The sequence below is a fragment of the Ptychodera flava genome, chromosome 22, assembly GCF_041260155.1.
Source record: "Ptychodera flava strain L36383 chromosome 22, AS_Pfla_20210202, whole genome shotgun sequence".
Lineage (NCBI taxonomy): Eukaryota > Metazoa > Hemichordata > Enteropneusta > Ptychoderidae > Ptychodera > Ptychodera flava.
The window spans coordinates 18956221-18979027 of record NC_091949.1 but is presented as its reverse complement, the minus strand read 5'-3'; the positions used below and the strand labels follow the sequence as shown (position 1 = coordinate 18979027).

At 39.6% G+C, this 22807-nt stretch overlaps 1 protein-coding gene across 3 annotated transcripts in view; it reads right to left on the bottom strand.

Annotated features, from left to right (window-relative positions):
• The window catches only part of LOC139122883 (uncharacterized), a 103099-nt gene that overhangs the window by 3847 nt on the left and 76445 nt on the right, over positions 1–22807 (bottom strand). The window contains exons 1-2 of one of the 3 annotated variants that reach the window (XM_070688719.1): positions 13254–13623; positions 7239–7783 (exon numbers count right to left, since the gene is read on the bottom strand). In XM_070688719.1, coding sequence (XP_070544820.1) covers positions 7239–7692 — 454 coding nt within the window. In that variant the 5' untranslated portion in view covers positions 7693–7783; positions 13254–13623. Of the gene's footprint in view, positions 1–7238; positions 7784–12111; positions 12243–13253; positions 13624–22807 lie in introns of those variants that run through there. The other 2 variants (XM_070688720.1, XM_070688718.1) reach the window with 2 other exon arrangements.

Genomic DNA, 22807 nt, shown 5'->3' with positions numbered 1-22807 from the left:
TTGCACTTTGCTTCTAAATATGACATTACGTGTTTTTGCATCAAATATTCTCTCATTCATTTTCTGACTGACTCTCGTTTTCGCGCTGATAATTCTTACAGACAACGTTACACTCATCTTTGTTCGACCTGTGCAATTGTAGAATTATGGTGCAGTTGTACATGCGAGAGTGAAAACTTTTGCCGGCGAACATCAGTCGCCAGGGAAATTCTTGCGTATTTTCAAAATCGTGATATATTACAAAATAATCTATTACACACAAACAACCGAATAAATTTCAACGAGTTCTCGAAATTATGTCATCTCTTTAACTGTTTATGACTTGTAAACTTATCAACTTAAAAAACGCTATACGGTTCAGTGATATAAGGGATGTTTCCGTAAACAAGACCTTTTCAGTACCTTCCGAATTTTGGAAACAAGTGTGCGATTCTTTGCGTTTTCCCATAGGCTTAGTCTCCCTTTGTCATGATAATTCGCCTTACTCATTTTTAGGCTGAAGAAAAACTGCTTTCATGGTTGAATTCGCCGAGGACAAATGGAAAGCAATTTTGTCAATGAGGACTGTATAATCGAAATAATTACAACATACACTGCATAGCGGCTCATGGTACATGTCCTTCCAACAAAGAACGCCATCCATTTAAAGTCAGTTTCGAAAGGGATCTATCCCTGAGGCCTTTACTGCCAATTTGGTATTGCGCATGTACATTACAGGTAGATGTTTGGTTCTCGCGTTTATACACAAAGTTCTGTTGTCAGAATGCCCCCTGTAATTACTTGTGTTAGCGCTGTGAAACATGCGTCAGGAATGCATCACGATACAATGATGTTTTTCATTTTCTTTGTCAGTAACCTAACTCGAAACTTTCAAAAGTCGTATGATCAGCTATGCATAATTGTCGTCACATTATCTTGTTCCTTGTCTGGTAATTGAGTATCCATTCCTTAAAGGCATACAGTCACCTGTAATCTAAATATGCCCATATATATGGTCAAAGGGGCGTTCCTTGGTATTCAGAATGCACATGTGAGGGCGCTTTTTTAAAAAGCGGCCACCCGCTTAAAATATGTGATTGGTTAGATTTTCTCTTTCCATGGTAACTGTGGCAAAATTGGAACAGGTGACAGCATACTTTTAACAATGTGGTCTTGGTATTCCAACTGTTCTTCCCAGTGTGGAATAACACGACTTTTGCGGATGTCCCCGCTAGGTATGATGGATGATGCAGTATCAAACACTCAGGAAACAGTCATACCGTCATATGTATGTGTTAGCACAAACGTAGACTTGGCGCAATGTAAAACAAACAATTGGTCTACTTCTTGTTTGGCAAGCTTATCCCTAACATATTATGCTGTGACAGTACTCGTGATTTTATAAAAATTTGTGCAATTATATAGAAGTTTTACAATATGTTGTATATTTCCTAACTCACTCGTCGTGCAACCACTGTATGTGCTGAATTTATTGAATTGACACGTCTTCTCTGTTGAAAACTTTATGATCATGGTCACGACAGCAAGTATTGAGTAATAGGTGTAATAGGTGTAATCTTTACACAACCAGGTGGTGCATGTTTGCTAGTCTTAGTTTTTTTCGAATACAGTTTTCATCTCCCCCTGCGTGATTCCGTATTCTCGCCAACTGTTTATACAAAAGTTTAAGGCTATATGACAAAGTGAATGACAGTGTCACTTAATTTCCCACACATAAATTGTAGCATTCCACTCTCACCAGCCCTTGGTGTGTACATTTCCCTACTCACTCGCTGCGCAAGAGCGTGCACTGTATATGCTGACTTTATCGAAGTGGCATATCTTCTCTATTTCAAACTTTATGATCGTGATCACAACAACAAACAACTTGTGTCTATCTTCAAACACTTCTATGGCAGGCATAATGACGTAATGATCAAATCTGGGATATCTCTATGACAAATGATCTCGGATGTCATCAGTGATTTAAGTACATATGGTGTGGCCATTTGCTCTCATGACCTCAGATTAATTTATCGCAGATGCCATTGTGGACAGGACGTGTTCACTCTTTTCAAAACAACTGACATCACTTCTATGTGCAAGTCTGTATATGTCTCTTTCGTGTGTTTGTCTGTGTTTTGTCTTTGTGTCTTGGATGTGTTTTCTTTTCTTGCCAATTATCTTAGGTATATGTTACTTGATCTTTTAAACATTGTAGTTGGGCATTTAAATCTAGGATCAAGGATGGCCTTGACTGTTGATTTTACAGGTGATATAATCGCATTGTTGCACACAGTTGAATGATGGCGCACATTTCCTGTTAAAGATATACTGTCATCTGTTCCAATTTTGCCACAGTTACTATGGAAAGAGAAAATCTAACCAATCACAGATTTTAAGCGGGTGGCCGCTTTTTAAAAACAGCGCCCTCACATGGGCATTTTGAATACCAAGGAGTTACTCAAGAGTGTTACAACAATGACCAAAATATATCTCTCTCTACAAAGACGCATACTCAATTACACAAAAATAAGAGGATTATTATAGTGAAAGCCAGCTGAGAATTAACGATGAAATTGATGTAAATATTATCTCACTTGTGTAATTGCTTTGTAAAGTTGTTGTAAATATTACTACAGGACTAGTACTTGCAGCTAAGTTGCGACAAACAACAGACAGATGATAGTGTTGCTTTACAGTAGGCATCCTCTAGATTGTTTAGATATAACAATAAAACCCATCAGCTGGTGAGAACTGATTAGTGGATGTGTGTGCGGTTTTCTGGAGGATACAAGAAACTAAATCATTCAAAACATTCGGTCTCTTTTCAAATTTAACTCTTTCTGGCCTATAACTTCAAGATATGCCAAGGTAAAATAAGACAGCTTGATCTGACTCAGCTGCTATATTATGTGACATGGGGTGGTATAGCAATGTTACAGTGCGTTGATCAGTGCCACTACCATGGCAAATTCAGGAACAAGTACACCCATGTCAGACTCAGTATCATAGCATTAAGATCAGTTTTATAGCTCATTTTCAGCCAGCTTGCTTTCACTGTAGCAGGATTCTACGACTCGGCGAGAGAATTTCAATGGTAAAATCGGCGCGATATTCATATCCTCTGAAATCACCCGTTCTAGTGAGAGTCGAAATTGTGAAGAAATCAGTATAATTTTATACAGTTGCGTAGGATGGGAAAACACTGCGAACAATTAAATTCTTTCATTTTTCTGGACTGAAATATTTAAAATATGTCGAAAACAACGTGGCTGGAGAGTCTCTCATGTACAGAGTGTAGATTCCTTGTTTTTACTAGATTTTACCTTGCATGGCAAAACCGATATGATGTTTTTCTGTTTGTCATATTTTCAGTCACCCGTGTGAGACAATCTCAGAGGCAACCGGAGGTGCTCCAAGCATCATTTCTTTAAATATTTGCGACGAAACTCAAAATTTCCGGATGTTTGGTGAATTTTTGAGACACCCTTTCAGTATTGAAGGAAAAAAAGGCTGGGGGACATTTACGCAATCGGACAGTTCCCATGGTTACCATCACAAGTCGCTTATATGAAAATTAGGGAGCTGTAACTCCGTGTCTTTGAAGAGCACGAACGTAGAGTAAGTATGTTTTGCAAATATATCACTCTTGTGACCTGCTTGGGGGGTTGACGGATATCAGTTCAGGCAACAGCACAAGATGTTTACAATTTCCCGCGAAATAAAAAATGATCACAGATACCTGTCGTCTTGCTCTGAAGCTTAATCAATGATGACGGTACAATGAATAATAATTGCCAAGGGTCTGCGGTAAACGGTATTTGAGTCTTAAATTTGTTCTCAATCAAGTCAGCGCGTAACTTTTGATTGAGTCGCCATGGTAATACGGCGGTTTCAAGCGATAATCCTCGATGGAAGGTATTGAACACACTCAAGAAATACTTCCTCATTGTTTGCTGTACTGACGCAGAAGAGCTTAAACATACACCATTTATTACCAGTCCGGATGATTGGCAGCTCTTTTGAGTTCGACAGTTATCAGAAGTCCGTTTGTTTTCGATTCAATGATATCGTTCTGATTAAGGAGTGAAAAGGCCAATTGTCTGCAGGGACAACCTTAGGGTTCAACTTCCATGATATTCATAGCATAGATAGTTTGATGCTAGTTCATCATTATGGATATCAGTATTGCATGTGTTGGTTTTGCGACCGTGGGTAGCTGGTTAACTTTTTTCCTACTAATTTTTAAAAAAATGAAATTTCGATGCAGCGATGTCCTCAATCGTAGTTTCTTGGCCAAGAGTACATAAAGAAAGCTTTCTAAAGGCTAACTTGATCAAGCAGTTTGCTGATTACCCCGCCGCAAACTGTGGACAAAGATTAGTAAAATCTGATGAACAAGCAAATACCGGGACACCTGAACATATTAATTGCTGATCAGCGTGTAAATATCCACTGCTACTATGTAAATATTCGTTGTCATCATGTAAATGTCAGACAGAAATCATATAAACATCGCCGGCCACCGTGTACGTACGTCAGTCGGCTACCATTTGCATAGATACTGATGCCTACTACCTTAAGGTAGTATATGCCTAAGGGACAGATTTTTGGACTCTCAAATTTGGACAGTTCTTTCCGATCTACCACTTGTGGGGACTCATTTTAAAGCTCTTGGAGTAAGAAAACTTTTTATTGTCATAGTTTTTCGAAAATTGAAAATTTCATTTTCCCTATAGAGTTAACAAGGGATGGGGCCATTTTGAATTTCAAATATTGGTAAATCTTGGGTTTGAAGTTGTCTCTATTACTGAACTTGGCACGGAGACCCCTGACTTTTATTCTTTAATTGGGAAGAGTATAGTTGAAAGTTTCATCGAGGAAAGTCAGATCAAAATTTTAGTTTTTCACTTTCGAGGCGCGTTCTACCTTAAAATCTTCTGTCAGCATGCGAATATTCGGTGGTCGCTTTGTAAATGTGTGACAGCAACAGTATCAACCATGTAAACATCTACGGGCTACCATATAGGTACTTGCATACAACCAGGTATAGCTCTGCACTATGTAAATGTGCATTTAAAACCAATAAACCACCCCGTGAAGGGTATACTACGACATTCTGACGATTTCATGACACATATGTATGAGCTATAGCTACTGCAATGCGGAGTGAAACTGGTCAAAACCGCGTGGTATCCCGTTTGCTGGGGTGGTTTATCGCTATTATGCAATAACAGTATCCTAAAATTTTAAAGTGAAACGTTAAACAGGGATTGTTTTCTGTAACCGACAGTTCACTCGTGCTCCAAATGTGCTATATCGCGAATATTTTCCTGTCTCGACCAATCAGACAGCTGCAATTACGTCATTAATATTCTGCTACAAGGCAATAAACAGTGTCGCAGTCTTCGTCTTGCGAACGAAAATAGGTAATGTTTCAACTTCTGATGGCCAAGGGATATTTGAACTTGTCACACAGATTGCCTCGGTTACAAGTCTTACCGTCGATGTTTCTTTCCCTACCAATTCGACTGCAAACCGTCTCGTGCATACCGACTAATTGTCTGAATTTTTGGTATTTCTGTTTTTAGTTACGCCACATCAGAATAGAATTACCCAAAATGCACCTGGAAACAGAACGGGCAATAGTGAAAATTAATAATTGAAACGGCCACGGTGGCTCTCAAACCAGAGTTGGGATGACACTAAATGTGCTTCTTTTGGAAATTCTTGAACATACATGACCGATGACGGACGGTGAGAAGACGGATGCCACACGAGGCGGATATCACTTAACACGGATAAACATGATCACGAGTGAAGTGACTTTCGTAGAATACCAGGAAATTACATAGTTGTCTTCAAGTGCCGAAGCTGTCGCATAAGAATGGGCCACACGATGACAAGTGTTTGGAATGCAACATAGCCAAATGTAACCCTAAATCAGAAGTGTGACGGAAAACTAACACAATTGGTTCACTAAATATTTGGTTAAGGTAGTACGCGCGTAGAGAGTGAAAGACTTAAACTTTTACTGAACATTTCCTCAATGAACGTTTCGACCATTCACTTGCCGAATCAAGAATAAAAATCAGGGGTCACTGTGCAAAGTTTGGCACTAGAGAAACTAATGACCCAACATTTACCGATATTTGAAATTCAAAATGGCCGCCATCCCTGTGTTAACTCTATGCAGAAAAACAAAATTTTTAATTTTCGAAAAACTAAGTTAATGACTTTTTTTCTTTCTCAAGGAGCTTTAAAATGAGCCCCCACATGTGGTAGATCAGAAAAAAATTATCCAAATTTGAGAGTCCGACTATCTGTCCCAGAGGCGCATTCTATCTTAACTGGATACTCAACATCGCAATCACTCTCTTCCGCTTCTGTGTTGTATGAAGATATATCACAGCAACCTATCATTATATTATCGTTGGACAACTAATTGTTCTTGCTTTAAAACAAACACCAGAATCTGAAAAGTTAGACAACTAGTAATTAACACTATTTATCTATGGTCAGCTGGCATTGAAAGACCACGATAAAATGGCCAGAAATGAAAATCTGCTCCCGGGGGGCGATACACGAACTTCTGGGAACCTGACGATCGTTTGGCGATGAAACCACTTAAAAGTACAGTGGACAAATGAAGGAATGGGATTATGGAAATCCTTTGATTCTGTTCAGGCCGAGAAAATGTCACGGAAACATCGGATCCGAGTGAAATATGAGAACATAATGTAACGCCAGGATAAGAACAACGGCCGGGTTTCTTTCGTCCCCGACGATCGAAATCCGTCAATATTCACAAGACGATAAATCTTATCGCTAAGAACATCCACACACACATATAAGTGCACCTCACTCTTAAGCCTACGGTCCATCACAGTTGCATTACATTACAGCATCGATTCTGTACAGTGGTATATGTTCTTCCACGCTGCTTTAAATGGCGATACATGTGACATATGACACGAAATCCATCGTGGCGCGACCTTTTAAGCTCTTATGGCGGGTCGGAGATAAATGTTCGGTCCCTAATTCTAAGGAATTTATCGTACTTTTTTCTCGCAGACGATTTTTTGTACTTCATGTGCAAAGTTGCAGGTACATGAAAATAGCAAACCTTTGTCGTACTGTAGCTATACACATTTTGTTTCGAAACCTCGATTCTAGCCATTACCTGAAGTTCATCAAACACATCTATTACAGGAACTAGGAACGGGGAGGTTGATGATGGTAAAAGTTGTACATACCAATGGTGGTTATTACTGTCGTCACAAAAAAGAGGGCTCCACTCATGTCCCATGTGACTTGCTCGGTCGAGGGGTCTAATCCTATGCTATAAGCGTCCTGCACTTTCCTCTCCCAATTGGCTAAAGCCACGCTGGCGACGAGCGTCCAGTTTTCTTGGCTCGCCAGCTCGTGACTAGAATTCCACAAAAACTCCAACAGCCGTTTCCTGTCCTTGACCAGCTGTAGTCGCTCGGAGAGCTCGTGCGGTTGCTCGATGGCCATGAAGACCCAGGCACCCAGAAAGCAGTAGATGATCAGGAGCGAAATGAGCCCTCCGTGAGACGAAACGAAATGAATCCAGTGCTTCGGGTGGCACTTGAAGTCGTGTTGGTCCTCTTCTTCGCTGTCTCCGAATTCCGAATCTTCATCGTCGTCGTCGAGACGACTTGAAAGACGTCGCGACTCGGCCGCCATGTTGTGTACTATTCTGACAGTGATCGGGGTATTTTAAAACTCTATATCACTCCAACACCATGCACTACTGCTTGATTCATGGTTCAATTATCTGTTAAAATAATTAAAAATAAACCCTGTAAGCGTCGAGACCTTTAAACAAACACGTAAAATAGAGGCTAATTAGCTTTTAAAGAGACTTCACAATCATCAAACAGACATATCGAACAACATATAGATATGCAAATGACTTCGTCTACCCATGACCGCAAAGAAGAAAGAAATCGTTATTGATCCGGAAGCAGGCTGTCTTTCATAAAATGTGATCAAATTTCTGAGCTGATATCGATGCAATCCGCTGATATCATGTTTAAGAGCCACGCACGGATTATTTTTGAATGGAAGCTGGCAAAGAATCGCTTTTGCATTGGGTCAGAACATCGCTACCAAGTTCAGGAGCACCTGACCGAAAAGGCAGGTATGCAAGTGCAACTTCAAAAACATTGGTGATCGTCCGTAAAGATTCACTTTCTTTTCCCATAATCTGCGGGACATCGGCATGTCTTGAAGATTCGGGTGTCCGATCTCATCTGCAGTTTTGTCACAATCTCACATTGATAAACCGGCAGACAATCGCTAACTCGCCCAGGAACGTACTGGGCATTCTGTTCAAGAACAATATGATCATTATCGTAAAGAGATAGAGAGAGATAATGGTAAAACGGAAATTTGTGTGAAAGAACGCACTGTTGTGGCACCATTAGCACGTGCAAATCCATAGATTGGCATCGTTATTGCTGGACAATAACACACGTCATTGTCGACATAAGATGCTATCTTCACCGTGACGTGTTCCACCCAACAAGTCCATTACTATGATTTTAGGTTCTTGGAGAACTCTTGACCCACGTCTATGACGTCACTTCGTCAACGCAACGATGACGTCATATCGTATCTCTTTTTTGAAATGAATCACAAATAATTAGTACTATGTAAGCCTCAATAGGATGCACAAAAAGTTCCAATGAATGATGCTAGTGTTGGTCCTTCTAGCCTTACAGATTCTAGTCTCGCATGCCAGACCTCGAACCTGCATGCGACGCGAGCGGCGAAGCCGCGAGCAGCGAGTAACCGCAGGTTACGAGGTCTGGCAAGAACCAACTGCTCAGGAATGTGATGACGTCAAAAGTGGGCTGTCTTTCCTATGCTAATTAAGTATAACTTTGGACCACCGCGTACAGACGGCCATAACGCATTTTCAGTGTACTTGTCCACCACGTTTCACATATCTGTGCCGAAAAAAAAACTCAAGCAAATATCTACGGCGAGAATTTATTTGTGAGGCCATTTACCACCAGCTCATCGGCAGTTGAATGGGGTCAAAATCTAAGCTTCGTTTGAACGGAGCAAAATGAAAAAGCAAACTCCATAGAGGATGTCGACGATCAACTAAAATGCAATCGCAAGCATTGATTGAAGCAAGGCCGGAGCAATCTTAAAATTAGAGATTGGCCATATCTTGTCGGCAAATTCACGGAAACGTCGTCTCCTTCCAGATAATCTGTCATGGCTACCTCCTGCTTCGGTTTCAGGCTGTCCATCATCACTTTCTTCAACGGCATAGATCATTTTTGTAGATTTTTTCATCATGGTTACTGGGGATAGCGTAACCGTGATTTCATGAAGCCGTACTGTCTGAGGTCAACGTAAGGCAGTTTACTTCGAATGAAACATTTCTGGATAAATGACACAATCATTCAGTCAAATTCAAAAGGCTATTTTTAGACGCTCCACCTACATTCATGAATAAACAACAGATGCACTCTTTCATCCAGCCGATTTTCGAAGCATTCTATTGGACAGTATATATAGCACGTCGGTTCTAGCCAGACCTCGTAACCTGCGGTTACTCGCTGCTCGCGGCTTCGCCGCTCGCGCCGCACGCAGGTTTCGAGGTCTGGCATGCGAGACTATACAGATTCCTGAATATTGTACCACTATGCAAAATATTATACATAATGCTCTGAAGGTCTATATTAGTATTTCATCAAATCGTGGACGACTGATGAAGTGCAGTAAGCGATTAGTTTTGCTGCAATACGAAAGAGAACTATGGGAAGATTGTAACGCGCCATCCTACATGCAAAGGTTTGCTCTGCAAATCGTTTGTGGGTTAAAATGGGAGAATGGTTGCCCAGGCAACCAAGAATACCTACGAATCTGCGGTTAATCTTCATCTGAAGAGATGTGCATGCGAAGATATTAAAGATGAAAATTTAGATGCACATAACGTGTCATTCTTTTCAAATCACCAGGATGCGCAAGTTGGTTACATCTGCACATGCGCAAACGGGCGGATGTGTAGTGTCTTAATACTCGACTATAAGACATCTCGAGGCGAGAATGAAGGTCGTATCATATTACTTTTAGATATCGCCCCATTGGGTCCAGGTGTAGACGACCCCTCCAGAAAGGAGAGCCAGGGGTGGGCCTCCCAACTTCGTCGAAGGTTTTATAGAAACAATTACATAAAATTGGTGATATTTCGAATGCAGACATTTTATAAAACGCCAACTATCATCACCCGTCGATGTAGTTTCACTAAAGAGTCTATGAATTTTTTTTCGAAAACGGAGTATTCAATTTCAAGCAATCGTTTTAATCATAGAATATCACCGTTTCACTGGATGAATTTCTTTCACGCTGAAAAAGCACGCGGTCACCTCCTCAGTGTTTCATGTTTTGTTCTCAGAAGAAGTCGCAGTTCATTTTGATTCTGAAATGAAACTCTCTATTTGGTCGAGATTGAACAAAAGCCCGCCCGGGGCAATAACTTTTGTGCGATAAATGCATCTAGCGAGTAGATTTTTCCTCGTACAGGTGTTCAATATGTAACAGAGTAAATGGGTAGACGAGTACTTAACTTCAGCAACACGTTCTTATTCTGATGATTATTACCGTTTCTCTCATGATTACCAGACCTAAAATGCCGCAGGTGGGAAAAATGATAGCAAGACTTGGCAAATTGGGAATGAGATTGTTGACATTTGCCGGATCCCTAAAGCACACATACCACGTGCGTGAAGTTGCCCATTCCTGTGCAATAGTCGATTAATATCACATCGTATAATTCAATATTTAACATGATAATGTCTTAACACCATATCCTGGTCTTTGAACCGGATGTGCCCACTCTTTTAGTAACATCCTTCATCACTTCTTTTATATATCAGCTGTTTCTGGAGGGACACTTGAAAATGATTTGAAAACTAAGAATATAGAAGATAAACGCAGATAAAACGAGCGTAGAATCCAATTATATCTGAAGGCCTAAACATTTCTAGTTTTTTAGCTGGGCTTCAATACGTGATGATGTAATTGGAGTTAACTTTGATTTCAGCATCGAATTCTTGCAGCTAGGATAGAGATAATGGATTTTCCTTTCTGACATTTCGTTAATTATATTTCCCGCTGAGTATATAAGGATGAACACTGAACAGCTGAAAGTTTAAGATGAAAAAAATGTCAATTTTTGTTGTGTACTCGGTTAGTACAATCATAACCACGTGATAATGGTTACCACGTTTAATAGTAGGCCTAACCTTCACATTTTACCAAATCGCTCTTTTGAATACACTGTGATATTTATGGTGATGCATACATGAGTAAACTTATATCACGCATGCCCTTTGCTGTGAGAATCTGAAATCGATGTTCCATTAAAAAAGCGACCAGTTACAGAAAACGAAAACCAATCTATCCATAGAGTGACACAAAAGTTTATACTGGGGGAAATCACACTTACAATGAAATTATTGTGCCTCCTTATTTAATTTAAAACTAATACGATACATATCAGATAAGTTCAAATTACCCACGTGACGTACAAGCGTCATGAATTATAGTGACTGGGGTATGAATCAATAGGTGTCTGGGATTCAGGAGTACACAGATATTTCCTGATGAACGTTAAACAGTGCCAAGTGGCAGACGCATGCGTCATCTGACACAAATTAGCGGCCCTACAAAAGCCGGGTCTAATCAATCCACAGTCTCACTATCAAGACTGTGGTCTATGCAAATGTGAAAAAATCACGCTACTTGATCGTTGGACTCTCTTCGGCGATATATTTCTGGGAAATTATGGCTCATTGTAAGAGTATTTTTTCTGTCTATAATATCATTGATGTAATAATTGATTTCTGAAGGGTTATTTTCTGATAGGTCTCATTCAAAATACAGACACGTTCCCGAAAACTCACACGGAATGTTCAGGTTTGGAATGTCGGGAAAAACAACCACAATAGGATCATTCGATAAACAGCTAGGGCAGCCAAGTGGGAAGGTTGGTTTGCGTATTTCTTGGCTGATCTAAGATTATTAGGCTATACCCCGGCGGGAGTTGGAACACGACGGGTGCAAACTCCATAGTGGGCTTACCTTCTGAAATGTTGCCTTCGCGTAGATAGTTGAGATCTAAGATCTACTAGTATGTTCGGTACACGAAGTGACAGAAGGGGTTAACGTCCTCTTGAAACCCCAACCCTCTCAGAAAAGTTACTTGGGGGCCTTTTGAACTTCGAGAATGCCTCCCCAAACGTTTCCCCGTCTTTCAAAACAAACGGGCAGGAAATCTATTGAAAGACCAACTCATCACCAGACACTGGGATCGATTTCTTAACAAGGCCTCCGGTAACGAGCCTCCCAACAAAGTCGTGACCATCAGCGGTGACTTTGATTTGCATAAAAATGGGGAGCCGGCTAGGAAGTCTTCCGTATGACTGCACATGGAATTTGTCTAGAAATTCTGAACGTTTTCTGGTGTATCGATAAGATGCTGGTTGTACAAGCGAGCACATCAACGAATCTATCGATTTTGCCGCATGCATTGGCCAAAATCCCGTTTTTCGCCTATTCCGCCTCTCTCCATTTCATCTGGCTGGCCTACGAAAGCTTGTTTTCACTCCACAAAAATGTCTGAAAATTTATAATGAATTCACAATGTCGCTCCTTCCCTAGAGTCTTTTATTCCCAGTACAGTCTTACACGAGGGATAGCAGTCAGCTGTTCACGTGACCTATGCCTTAGTAGGAGAGATTGTTTCCGTCGACGAACAAACAAGAAAGTGGTACAACGTCTTCGAGTTAAAATAACAGTATCAGAAACTGGCCTTTGCAGGGTCGGGATATCATGTTTTATCATTATATTTGAAATGCTATTGAAATTCCTCAAAAACACACGCATTCGAAAGGTCTCTTCTCGCGCAGCTGGTCATAGTTTAATTGTTCTGTACAATAGATAACTATTCTTATCACTGAGTAGCTTTAGGTGCAAAACAGAAGCCTTGAAAACACAAGTCGATGGTTTCTTCTCAATTTTTATGTAGTCGGGAAGAAAAGTCAGCTGCCAAGAGTAAAATTGGACATTTCAAATATACAGTGAGCATTGAAAAGTTGAACAGCAGGCAATTCAAAATGATCTTAGAGGAGAACCAAAATGTCGTGTTTTAGAGCATATACAATGGAAAGTACAAGCAATGGGGCTTCGATCCTTTCAGGAAAAAGTAACTAATTGTTACTTACAGACTTGAAGAGAGGGTTGTAGTTTCGCTTTTAAAACATTCAACCGTGCTTCTTTTGGACCGCGAAGTACAGGCCTACGTGCTAATCAATACGCGTACGATCTTCTCAGCATCACGTTGAAGATATTTGAAGTGAAACGACAATGTCAAAACCTGCTATGCTTGGAGCATAGTGGTATTTTTCTGTTCTTATGGATTTCTTTCGTAAGGCGTTGGCGTAAATTCATGAACCATGCGACGAAGATGAGGGCACTTTTTCGAAGAGTGGACTAGCCTGCCCGCCTGCGAGCAGATTGCCTGGCGAACCATCTCACACGTTCCGAAACTTCAAACACGCAAGTACAGTTTGAAGAAGGCTTGTACAAGGGCGAGCTGCATGAATCGGCATGACTCGAACGGGGTCAATAGGGGTCACGTTCGTCATACTGGCACCTTTAATGACGTAATGGGTCGCCACCATTATTCGAAATCTGACACAAATCACGTCTACCACACGCAGGAAACGCTTACATACTTGGGTCTTATCATTCAAATTTTATCGCCATTTCCTGAGGAATGGGTCGTTACATCGTGGAGGTTAGTCAAAAGCTGACAAAAATATTCGGAGTAAAACTAGTTTGAAAAGATCAATAACATTACACATTAAGAGCTGTTGCCTTTGCAGAAATAAATGACCAGGAAAAAAACGCAAAATTCTAAGAAAACGGGTAAGCATGTTCTCGAGGCAAATAAATTGCAAAATCTTATTTTGATCGACCCTCATAAGGTCTAACGGTCAATCCCTACCGTGTAACTATCAGCAGGAGAATACTTATGTTTTCCTGATATTTGATATTTCAACCACGATTTCGCAATTTCAGACATCAGCATTCGGAATTTATGGGGTAGCCGTCCCTCAAAATACCTTCGCACATTTGCTGTTTATCGGAGAGGTTATTATATTTTACTTATTCACATGAGCGTGCCTTAACAGGTGATACTATTCAATGATTGCCCGATTCGCGGCGTAAATATTCGAATTTATTGACTCCATCATACTGCAGTATCGGGTTATCGACAGTTTATTGACTTGCTGAGATGTAACCTAGTTCCCGATCATTGAGTGAGTGAAAATTTTACTCGTCGATTTAACTGCAAATTGCAAGCGGGGTCAGACATCCTGACTGAAGCAATTTTCTTCTCATATCCAGTTTATAAGATTCACCCACCGTGCGCGAGAGAACATTTCTCCAATTCTGATGCTCACTGAAAGATACGATAACCCAGTATCCAGGTTTACTGATAACATCGCATCTTTTATTTGAGTTTAACGCAGAGCAAAATAGGGGTCAATGGTCAAATTTACGATCGGTTTTATCAATTATCATTCGGTTTTATCAATTATCATAAATGGCCCCGAAACAGGTAGATTTTATCGACTTCTTGAAACTTTATAGAGTTCGCGCCCGTCATCTTTAGTCAGCTTCGATCGCTTGTTTATCATTTAAGTGATATCATTCGGCTGCTCTTCACAGAGCAATCAAGAGTACTAAACCCACTTCGCGTCGTAGCAATAAGGACACATCGTGGTCACACCGTACTCAGATATGGCTGTATCGAAGGAAAACTGCTGAGCTCGTGGTCGAACTGATTACGATCACCGGAAATATCCCATGAAGTAAGTTGTTCTCAAATAGATCCAACCGGTAATGTTATTTTTTTATACTAACATCCATGGGACAATTTATCTTTTCAATACATACGAACTGCGCGCAATAGTCTCATTTTAGATAGGACTATGTCACCATTGGAAACAAGTCTTTATCAGGAAAAATCGGTTAACAAGCAGTGCTATGTGACAACACAAGCAGAATTAAAATTTTGTCCGCTCTATCCTCGACGTCCACTCCTCCTCCAACCCCCCTTCTCTCTCTCTCTCTCTCTCTCTCTCTCTCTCTCTAAACAAAAATTACACAGCGAGAGTCCGTATTCACGCCCGCCGTGTTTATTTTCTACAACGCACGTAGTTACTGATGAATTACTGCGAAAAGAGTATCTTCATGAATCGCTTTGGGCGCGGAGCTCTTCATTGCAACATATTTCACAGCTACGATTACGCCTTCATTGAAAACAGTAAAAAAAAGTGTCCAACTGTTTTCATACTCATCACGAACCGCTGTTTTTGATCAATGGACGTTTTCATCTCACTAAATGAATGAAAAGTGCGTTGAGTCATCATGCTGTACTCACACATCCAAAAGTTCACTGGACTCAGTAACCATCACTGTCTTTCAATGCCTATTATGGCAGTATTTACAACAAATGCATCTATTAAAAAATTATTCCATCTTATTCAAGTTCTCTCCTCGATACCTCCTGAACGTTTAAACCATCCACAGTTTGTGGACATTCACTTTGTGTATCTTTTTGTATTTGATTTATTTCTTAAATTATTCACTTCTTTGGCCTGAAAACTTTTCGGTGTGTCTTCTCCAACACTGTGCTGAGAGATTATCAGTGATCAGAGCGCTCCAGCAATGATGTACAGTATCCGAATGCAAGTTATGTAGCACAACTCGTGAAATTCAGCACTGATATTAAAAAGCTGAATATCTATGGCCTCACGTCCCGATTTGCATAAAGATTGTGTAAAATCGTAGGTTCGATAGTTATTGAGTGTGTATCAAACGCGCTACAACTACCATTGTCAAAAATGCTCCACTTTGGGCAACGCTTTCATTTCTGCATTCTGGTATAGTGAGTTTGTTCGGTCTATCAAGGCAACTGCAGTCAACTTGTGTGCTTCTTGAAGACAAATAAAAATAACATCAAGAGGCGGTTTATCAAAGCTCGAACACGATTATCCCTACATCCTATCCAAGGGAGCACGGTCATTTAACAAAGGCAGCCATGGAGTATACAAAAACGTAGAACAATCGTACGATTTATCAACGGTCATAGTACAAACCATTGGAATCTAAGAAATCACACTGCCTTGGCGTAGATGTTTCAATTGAAAAAGTGACAAATGCCTTCTGCGGAGGATTAAAAGAGCGACACACTGACTCTTTAACCTTGCCTTCCATCATACTTTTAAAGTTTGAACATTCAATATTTAAACGTCAACAACATCTGGTCAAAGCTCTGTGCGTTGAGTCATTATACATCTACTGTAGCTAGGTCTGTGACCTGGAAATGTAAGACGTAAAGATCGTAATATGCTTTTGACAGAGCTACCATCTCCGACAGCTATCTACTACAGCACCAAAGTCAAACACTGAACACAACGACCGGTCATACTGGTCTACGTCATCGAAAACACAGGAAACAGTTTTGCTTTGCAAACAGACCTTTGCCAATCTGAGATTCCCCATGTCTCTAGGGAGTCATAGATTGATCTATATGCATGACTTTTGTCGATTGTTGGAACCTGACACGTCTTCGGGAACAGGAATAAAAGGGCGAGCAGGAATGCCCCCCGGAAAATATTATATGCTATAAAGTATTCATAGGCTGTGAATGCTGAGCGAAGCAGTATCACGAAATCGATACAGACAGCGTCTGATTTTGTTTAATCTAAATTCGAACTTTTGTGTCGGTTCGTTTAATAAAATAACTCCCTTTAGTACGAATCGAAGGCACTTTGTAAAGCATGACTTCCATTCCTAGGAGTAAACCTGACCTTACCGACAACAAGGTTTTTTCACTGGGTAGGAGTTCGAACGACTACAACTACCACCGCAGACTTTGTACTATCCCCGAGAAAGGTGGCACTACAGCATAGATGCAGTTTCGCAGCCGAGATGGTCGATTTTCAAAGTCGACAATAATTTTTAGCGATTGCATACTCAAATGACATACTTCTCTTTTTGTTTTATGAATGGTGGCTATCAAATTGTCATTTTGATGACTTGGGTGACATTGGAACATACGCCCTATCACTATACTATCGGATTTGCAATATCTGAAAAACACAGATGAATGTTTAAAATCTTGTTGTCACAAGGAGACCGTCAGTATTAAAAAGAAAGGTCAGCAAATAAACAAATTAATAACGTTTACGCTATTTGTTAAGACGGCATAAAAGTTTTTAATGAAACGTTCAGTTTATTTGAACGGATCGAGAGAGGTCAAATACCCTATGCCTGATTTGCGCATGAGCAGTGGATAAGTGCATTTATTATCATATATTCATTTCTACATTCTAAAGGTGTCCCTCTCAATCCTTGATGGTTCTCGCATTGATGGATGTGTGAAGTGCTCCTTAACTCCCTGTGAAACTACAAGTGTTCCCCATTGAAATTTTTATCAACTAAGTAAATTTCCTGTTAGATAAATCTGTCATTATAGTGGGTAAAGTAACTTTGCCATCGCATATTTGCATATGTCCATATATGGTAGAGAGTCGTATCCGCCATAGTCACCTGTGTCAGATCAGTAGCGCTATACATTTGGCGGCGCACTTTTTTGCGTTGTCCCTCAGGCGGAAATCATTGAGTGGCTGCTGCAAAGATTATATGGTTCCTTTATTATTTCATTGGATATTGTAAAGCGATTTCTTGCATTGGAAAGTGAGGATAATCCGTCGTTTGAAGGCTCAATTCTCAGCTGTTTGTTCTCGCGTGAGTGTCCTTATGTTTGACTCATCGCATTCGTTAACGTACAGTTTTTTGTCGATTTTAAGGCCGAACTTCGCAAGTCCTAAAATTCAATAATAGTTTCATAATTTACTGTCCGTTTCATCATTCATTGGGTGTTCAATTTCAGTCGAGAAATCTACAACATCAAAAGACTGCCATAATAAAACTGTGCACATCATCCAACTTTCACCCGGCGATTTCATCATGGCGATCACGCACAAGCGCTAACCACAGACATGTGCACAACTTGGGCTTGGATCAAGTGGGGTTACCTGTTAACATGCGCTAACAACGTCTTTTGCGGAGGTTGTTTAATTGGTTGGACAATTAGCAACCCCATGTCAATGGTTTATGGCGATACGTGAAGAATATAAACAATGTGTAGCTTCTCGAAACTTAGCAAATCAGTGCACGGGTCAAGAAACAGTACAGAAAGGGGAATGCCCCCGTTTGTATGGTTCTATTGACACATGCCGTGTACCTTCGAATTGTGTTTTCCAACTTAGGGCTTTCTTCTTGTGCAAGGCAAACTTTTTAAATTCAGCGATTGCACAGGAATCTTAATTTGATTTGTACGCTTCATCGACCGTGAAGAAACTTTATCTCTTAAGGTGATATGACGGAAGACAATTTTCGCTCAATTGGGAAATTAAAAAACTTCAAACGGGCACTGAATAAATATATGTGACGACATGAGAAAGATTGCGAACAAGAAATGAGTTTTCTGAAGGTTACGATCAATGCATGATAAAACATTTAAAAACAAGGTCTTCTACCCAAACGTCTGACTCAATCAATTTCTTCGCTGTTCAAATTATTTTACCTTTGTTTGGTACACAGAAAAGACCAGGACCTGTAGAACGCAAGCTACCTGTCTCGACGCGGCAACGACACTGCAATTTCCACATAAAGAACGCGTCAACTACAAATGGATGCAACACTTACATGACAATTCCAATGTGTTCATTGTGAGGAAGGTCAAACAATTGTGAGCTCTGTGCGTTCATAGAAAAAGGAAAAAGAAAAAAACGGAAGAAATAATAAAACGCAAAGAAATTTAAGTTTTTTGGCGCTCTTTTGTCAAAATGACACATTTGAAATCTGATTGTGCAATAAAAACTAGCACCTACACCATTTGCAGCTAAACATGTCTTTAATTTATATTCTCATTCTACAAATCACTAAAAGAGTAGAACTGCGGAGCAAAGCTGAATTCGAACAGTGGAAGTGCTCCCTTTCTTTATGGTTTAGTCGTTCTTTACGATAAAAATCGAGATTGAAATCTGCCATTGTCGATGCTATTAAATTGGTCATGTTTTCGCGCTGTTGTGAACGAAAGCGTGCTCAAAGGTCTGACCTCATCGAACGAAGCTTTTACTAAAAGTACCTTGCGCCAGAATTTAACCATCACTTCGCTGAGCATTATTTGCTAACAGAAATTTAATCTTTTCGCTCTCTCTTCTAGAGATGACAGACTCGGGAAAAGGCAATTTCCAATCCTTCCTAGTCAATTGACGGGAGTTTGTTTAAAGACCAGATTCCTTATACCTGTGTTACACGACGGTCGCGATGTTCATTGCTTCGTTTACTGCGCAAGTCTTTCTGTTTGTCGTACATTTTTTTTAATTTCAGAAACTCAATTTGCCGTCAAATTAACCTGATAAAGACGCGGCACTCTGAAATGAAATTTTGATAATGCACACTGTGTGATTATGCATTAGCAGTAATTAGGCCCAGCTGTATATCGTTCTAATTTACATATAAACGATTCGATTGCGATGGGTTTCCTTCTTCATTATCTCCCCGTTCCAATATTTGTATATCAGACCTGCTTCTCCTCCAATCAGCGAATGCCGATATTTGCACTTTAGAAAACCGAAAAGCACATGTATACGTTAGGGCCCAGTTCTGCAAGCTTCGAAAGACCTGAAAATATTCCAAAATATTTGGTACTGTAAGTTTGGTTTTATATTTACTTCGATTTTTTTCACTATATAAATAAATTATTCTATTCAGACTCTCAAATTTTTACAATTGCTGTTTGTGTGGACTCATTTTAAGCCTATGGAGTACATAAAACTTTCGTCTTCGTATTTTTGTGATCATCGAAAATGTTATTTTTCCCAACCAACTCAAGGATAGCAGCTATTTTCAATTTTGAATATCAGGAAATTTGGGGTAATTCTCATATACCAAAATTTGTTCGGTGACCCCTTCTTTTTACTCTCAATTTTGAAATACTATCAGTTTCAAGTCGCATACTACCTCAACATCATGTCGTCAACGAAAATGTGTGCTTGCTTTCGGATATGACCAAAATTCATGCACAAATTTGTGGTTGTATTTAACAGAATACTGAAGCGTGTAGGATAATCTTAGGTCGAGCCAACCCCCAAAATTTACGTCATATTTTATAAGCACATGATCTGAATTATTTGTCAATTTTGATTGCGCAAAAATTTGTCTTGCCGCCAGTTTCAGAACTGACGTTTGGTGACTCAACAGAAACTTGTACCATTTTTGAATGCATTGAATCGTGATTTACAACTTGAAACTAAAATAACCTGAAATGCAAAAGACAGCACGTCGACGTTAACATCAGGCCGGCGATATAAATGATAAATCTAATTCAGGTTGGCGTCTGTCTTAAATTTATATCCTCTCCTCGAGCGAGAGAGGACGAAAAAAAGAACATTGTACGGTAGCTTGAACGAATCTAGGATTCGATTCCTGTTGTGGAATGCAATGCAGTTTATGAGTAATTACTTCGCTCATGATGACAACTTGTCCATATTATTTAGTTTGCCAACTAGAAAGATCAGAAAGTCTGAATGCAACGTCACGACTTGCAGAAAACCATCTGCACGCCCACATTTTATTCGCATAGTCGAACACAAACTAATAAATTTTAAACGCCATACCGTATGCAAATCAATAAACATTTAAGGGAGGGGGAATATTTTTAGTCTATGAGGTGAAATTCTGTTAAAGATTTGAGTCACACATCATCGTGTCGGCAACAACAGTATATATGTGTCGCGCCACGGCATTTTATCATGTAAAAATGATTGAAACGCGCTCGCACAATCAGGGATATTCATCACGTGTGTCAGCGATGATATAGATGAGATATGTGATATCGTGTATATAACACGGTGAAAGGCTATGTTCGGATTTCGTTACCAACGTGTAATTTGTGTACAGGTACATATTATAGTCTGCCTATTCGAGAATAGAATAGAATGGAATAGACTAGACAGAATAGACTATAATAGAAGAGGAAAATCATAGCTGACAGGAAATGTCATGGTAACATGGACTATTCATCTTACGCACATAACAAGTGACTCTAAAGTTAACGGAAAATATGAAATATTCGACAAAGTGAAAGTTCGATCACGATTGCCATTTTTACAGCCACTCAGCCTAGAGGGAACGGCTTCATGTATTTGTCGTTATTGAAATTCGTGAGGGAACACATTTTGAAAACTTTGCTAAAACCACACGTCATTCATCTTCTGTAGGCCTACGACTGACAAATTAATTAAGGGGCAAATGTCGCTTGGGGGTGGATATGTTTCGGCAAAATTTCATATTAGGAAAAAATGACAGACGAGAAAAGTAATCCAATATTAAACTCATATCGATGCAAAGTATAACATTTTCAAAATGTAGCTCAGCTATGCGAAATATTGATGTTTTGCGGTTGATTACAGCGTGCGGGCCGTCAACATATTGCATGTATTCACGTTTGACCTATTGACCCTAATTCCCTTTAAACACGTCCACAATCTTTATTCATAAAGTTAGGTTTTAAGCCAAACTATTGTGGTGAAAGAGTTAAAGTACAAAAATTGTGTCATGACATTCTTGTGCCTGTATGGTCGCTGAAGATGTTTTGTCGTTATCCCCTAGGCATTATTGAAGATGCTCAACAAGATAACTAGTTTTCTGTAGATTACCATAAACTTGACAAAACTAATCTGAGAACAGCGACAGTTAATTTCTTTCTTTAGATAATGCTTGCCCCGAGACAGAAAATTTCAAATTTTTACTCCGTTCCTAAGGGAAACTTGAAGAAATTCTGTTGTAAGAAAGCAAGGAATAAATCAGGGGTCAAAGTGCAAAGTTCAGAGGTAGAGTAAATCGATAATTCAAATTCACAATGATGGCAACTGTACTCTTTGTTATCAACAACTCTGACGGGAAGAGCAGAATGAATGATTTTTCAAAGCAAGAACGGGAAATTTCCATTTACTGCGCAGGCTCTATAATGACGTCACACAAACAGCAGACCAGAAACTTACTGTGAAAAGCGATCAATCAATCGTCGAAAGACAGACTATTTTGGATAAGGAGGACAAAAAGAAACAGAACAGAACCTACATATTTGAAAAGGAAAATATTGGGATACATTTAAAAGCTGGTGGGTGGAGCAGAGTCATATGAAATTTTGGTTCCATTTTTGAGGAAAATCATACTGATCTTTCCTCTAACGATTTAATAAAAAGCAAAAAAAACCAACGGATTTAATTATCGTTTCAGTGTTTAAAATAAAATTATTTTGAGTCGAATTTTACAAAAAAGTGACTGATTTAATGTGTCTACGGTCGTTGAAAACCTTTGTTCAAATCCAAGATTTAGAAGATTTGCACCTTGAGTATTCCCTAAATCTGACAGATTATTTTCTGAAGCATGTGTAGAGAAATGATTTACAGTTTTAAATTTATATCCCTACCATTAGCAGAATCTTGGAATATTTTATCGTTATAATTCGTATATAGGGGTAAATAAAAACATGATGTCAAAACGTTCGTTTTCCGTCTGTCTGTGTGGCTTATGTTCTGCTCGTTCCTGTGATAGCGGATTGCAATAATTAGAACTTTCATAGGGAGAAATGGCACGCTGTGATTGGTTCGTAAAACCTTGCGCATCT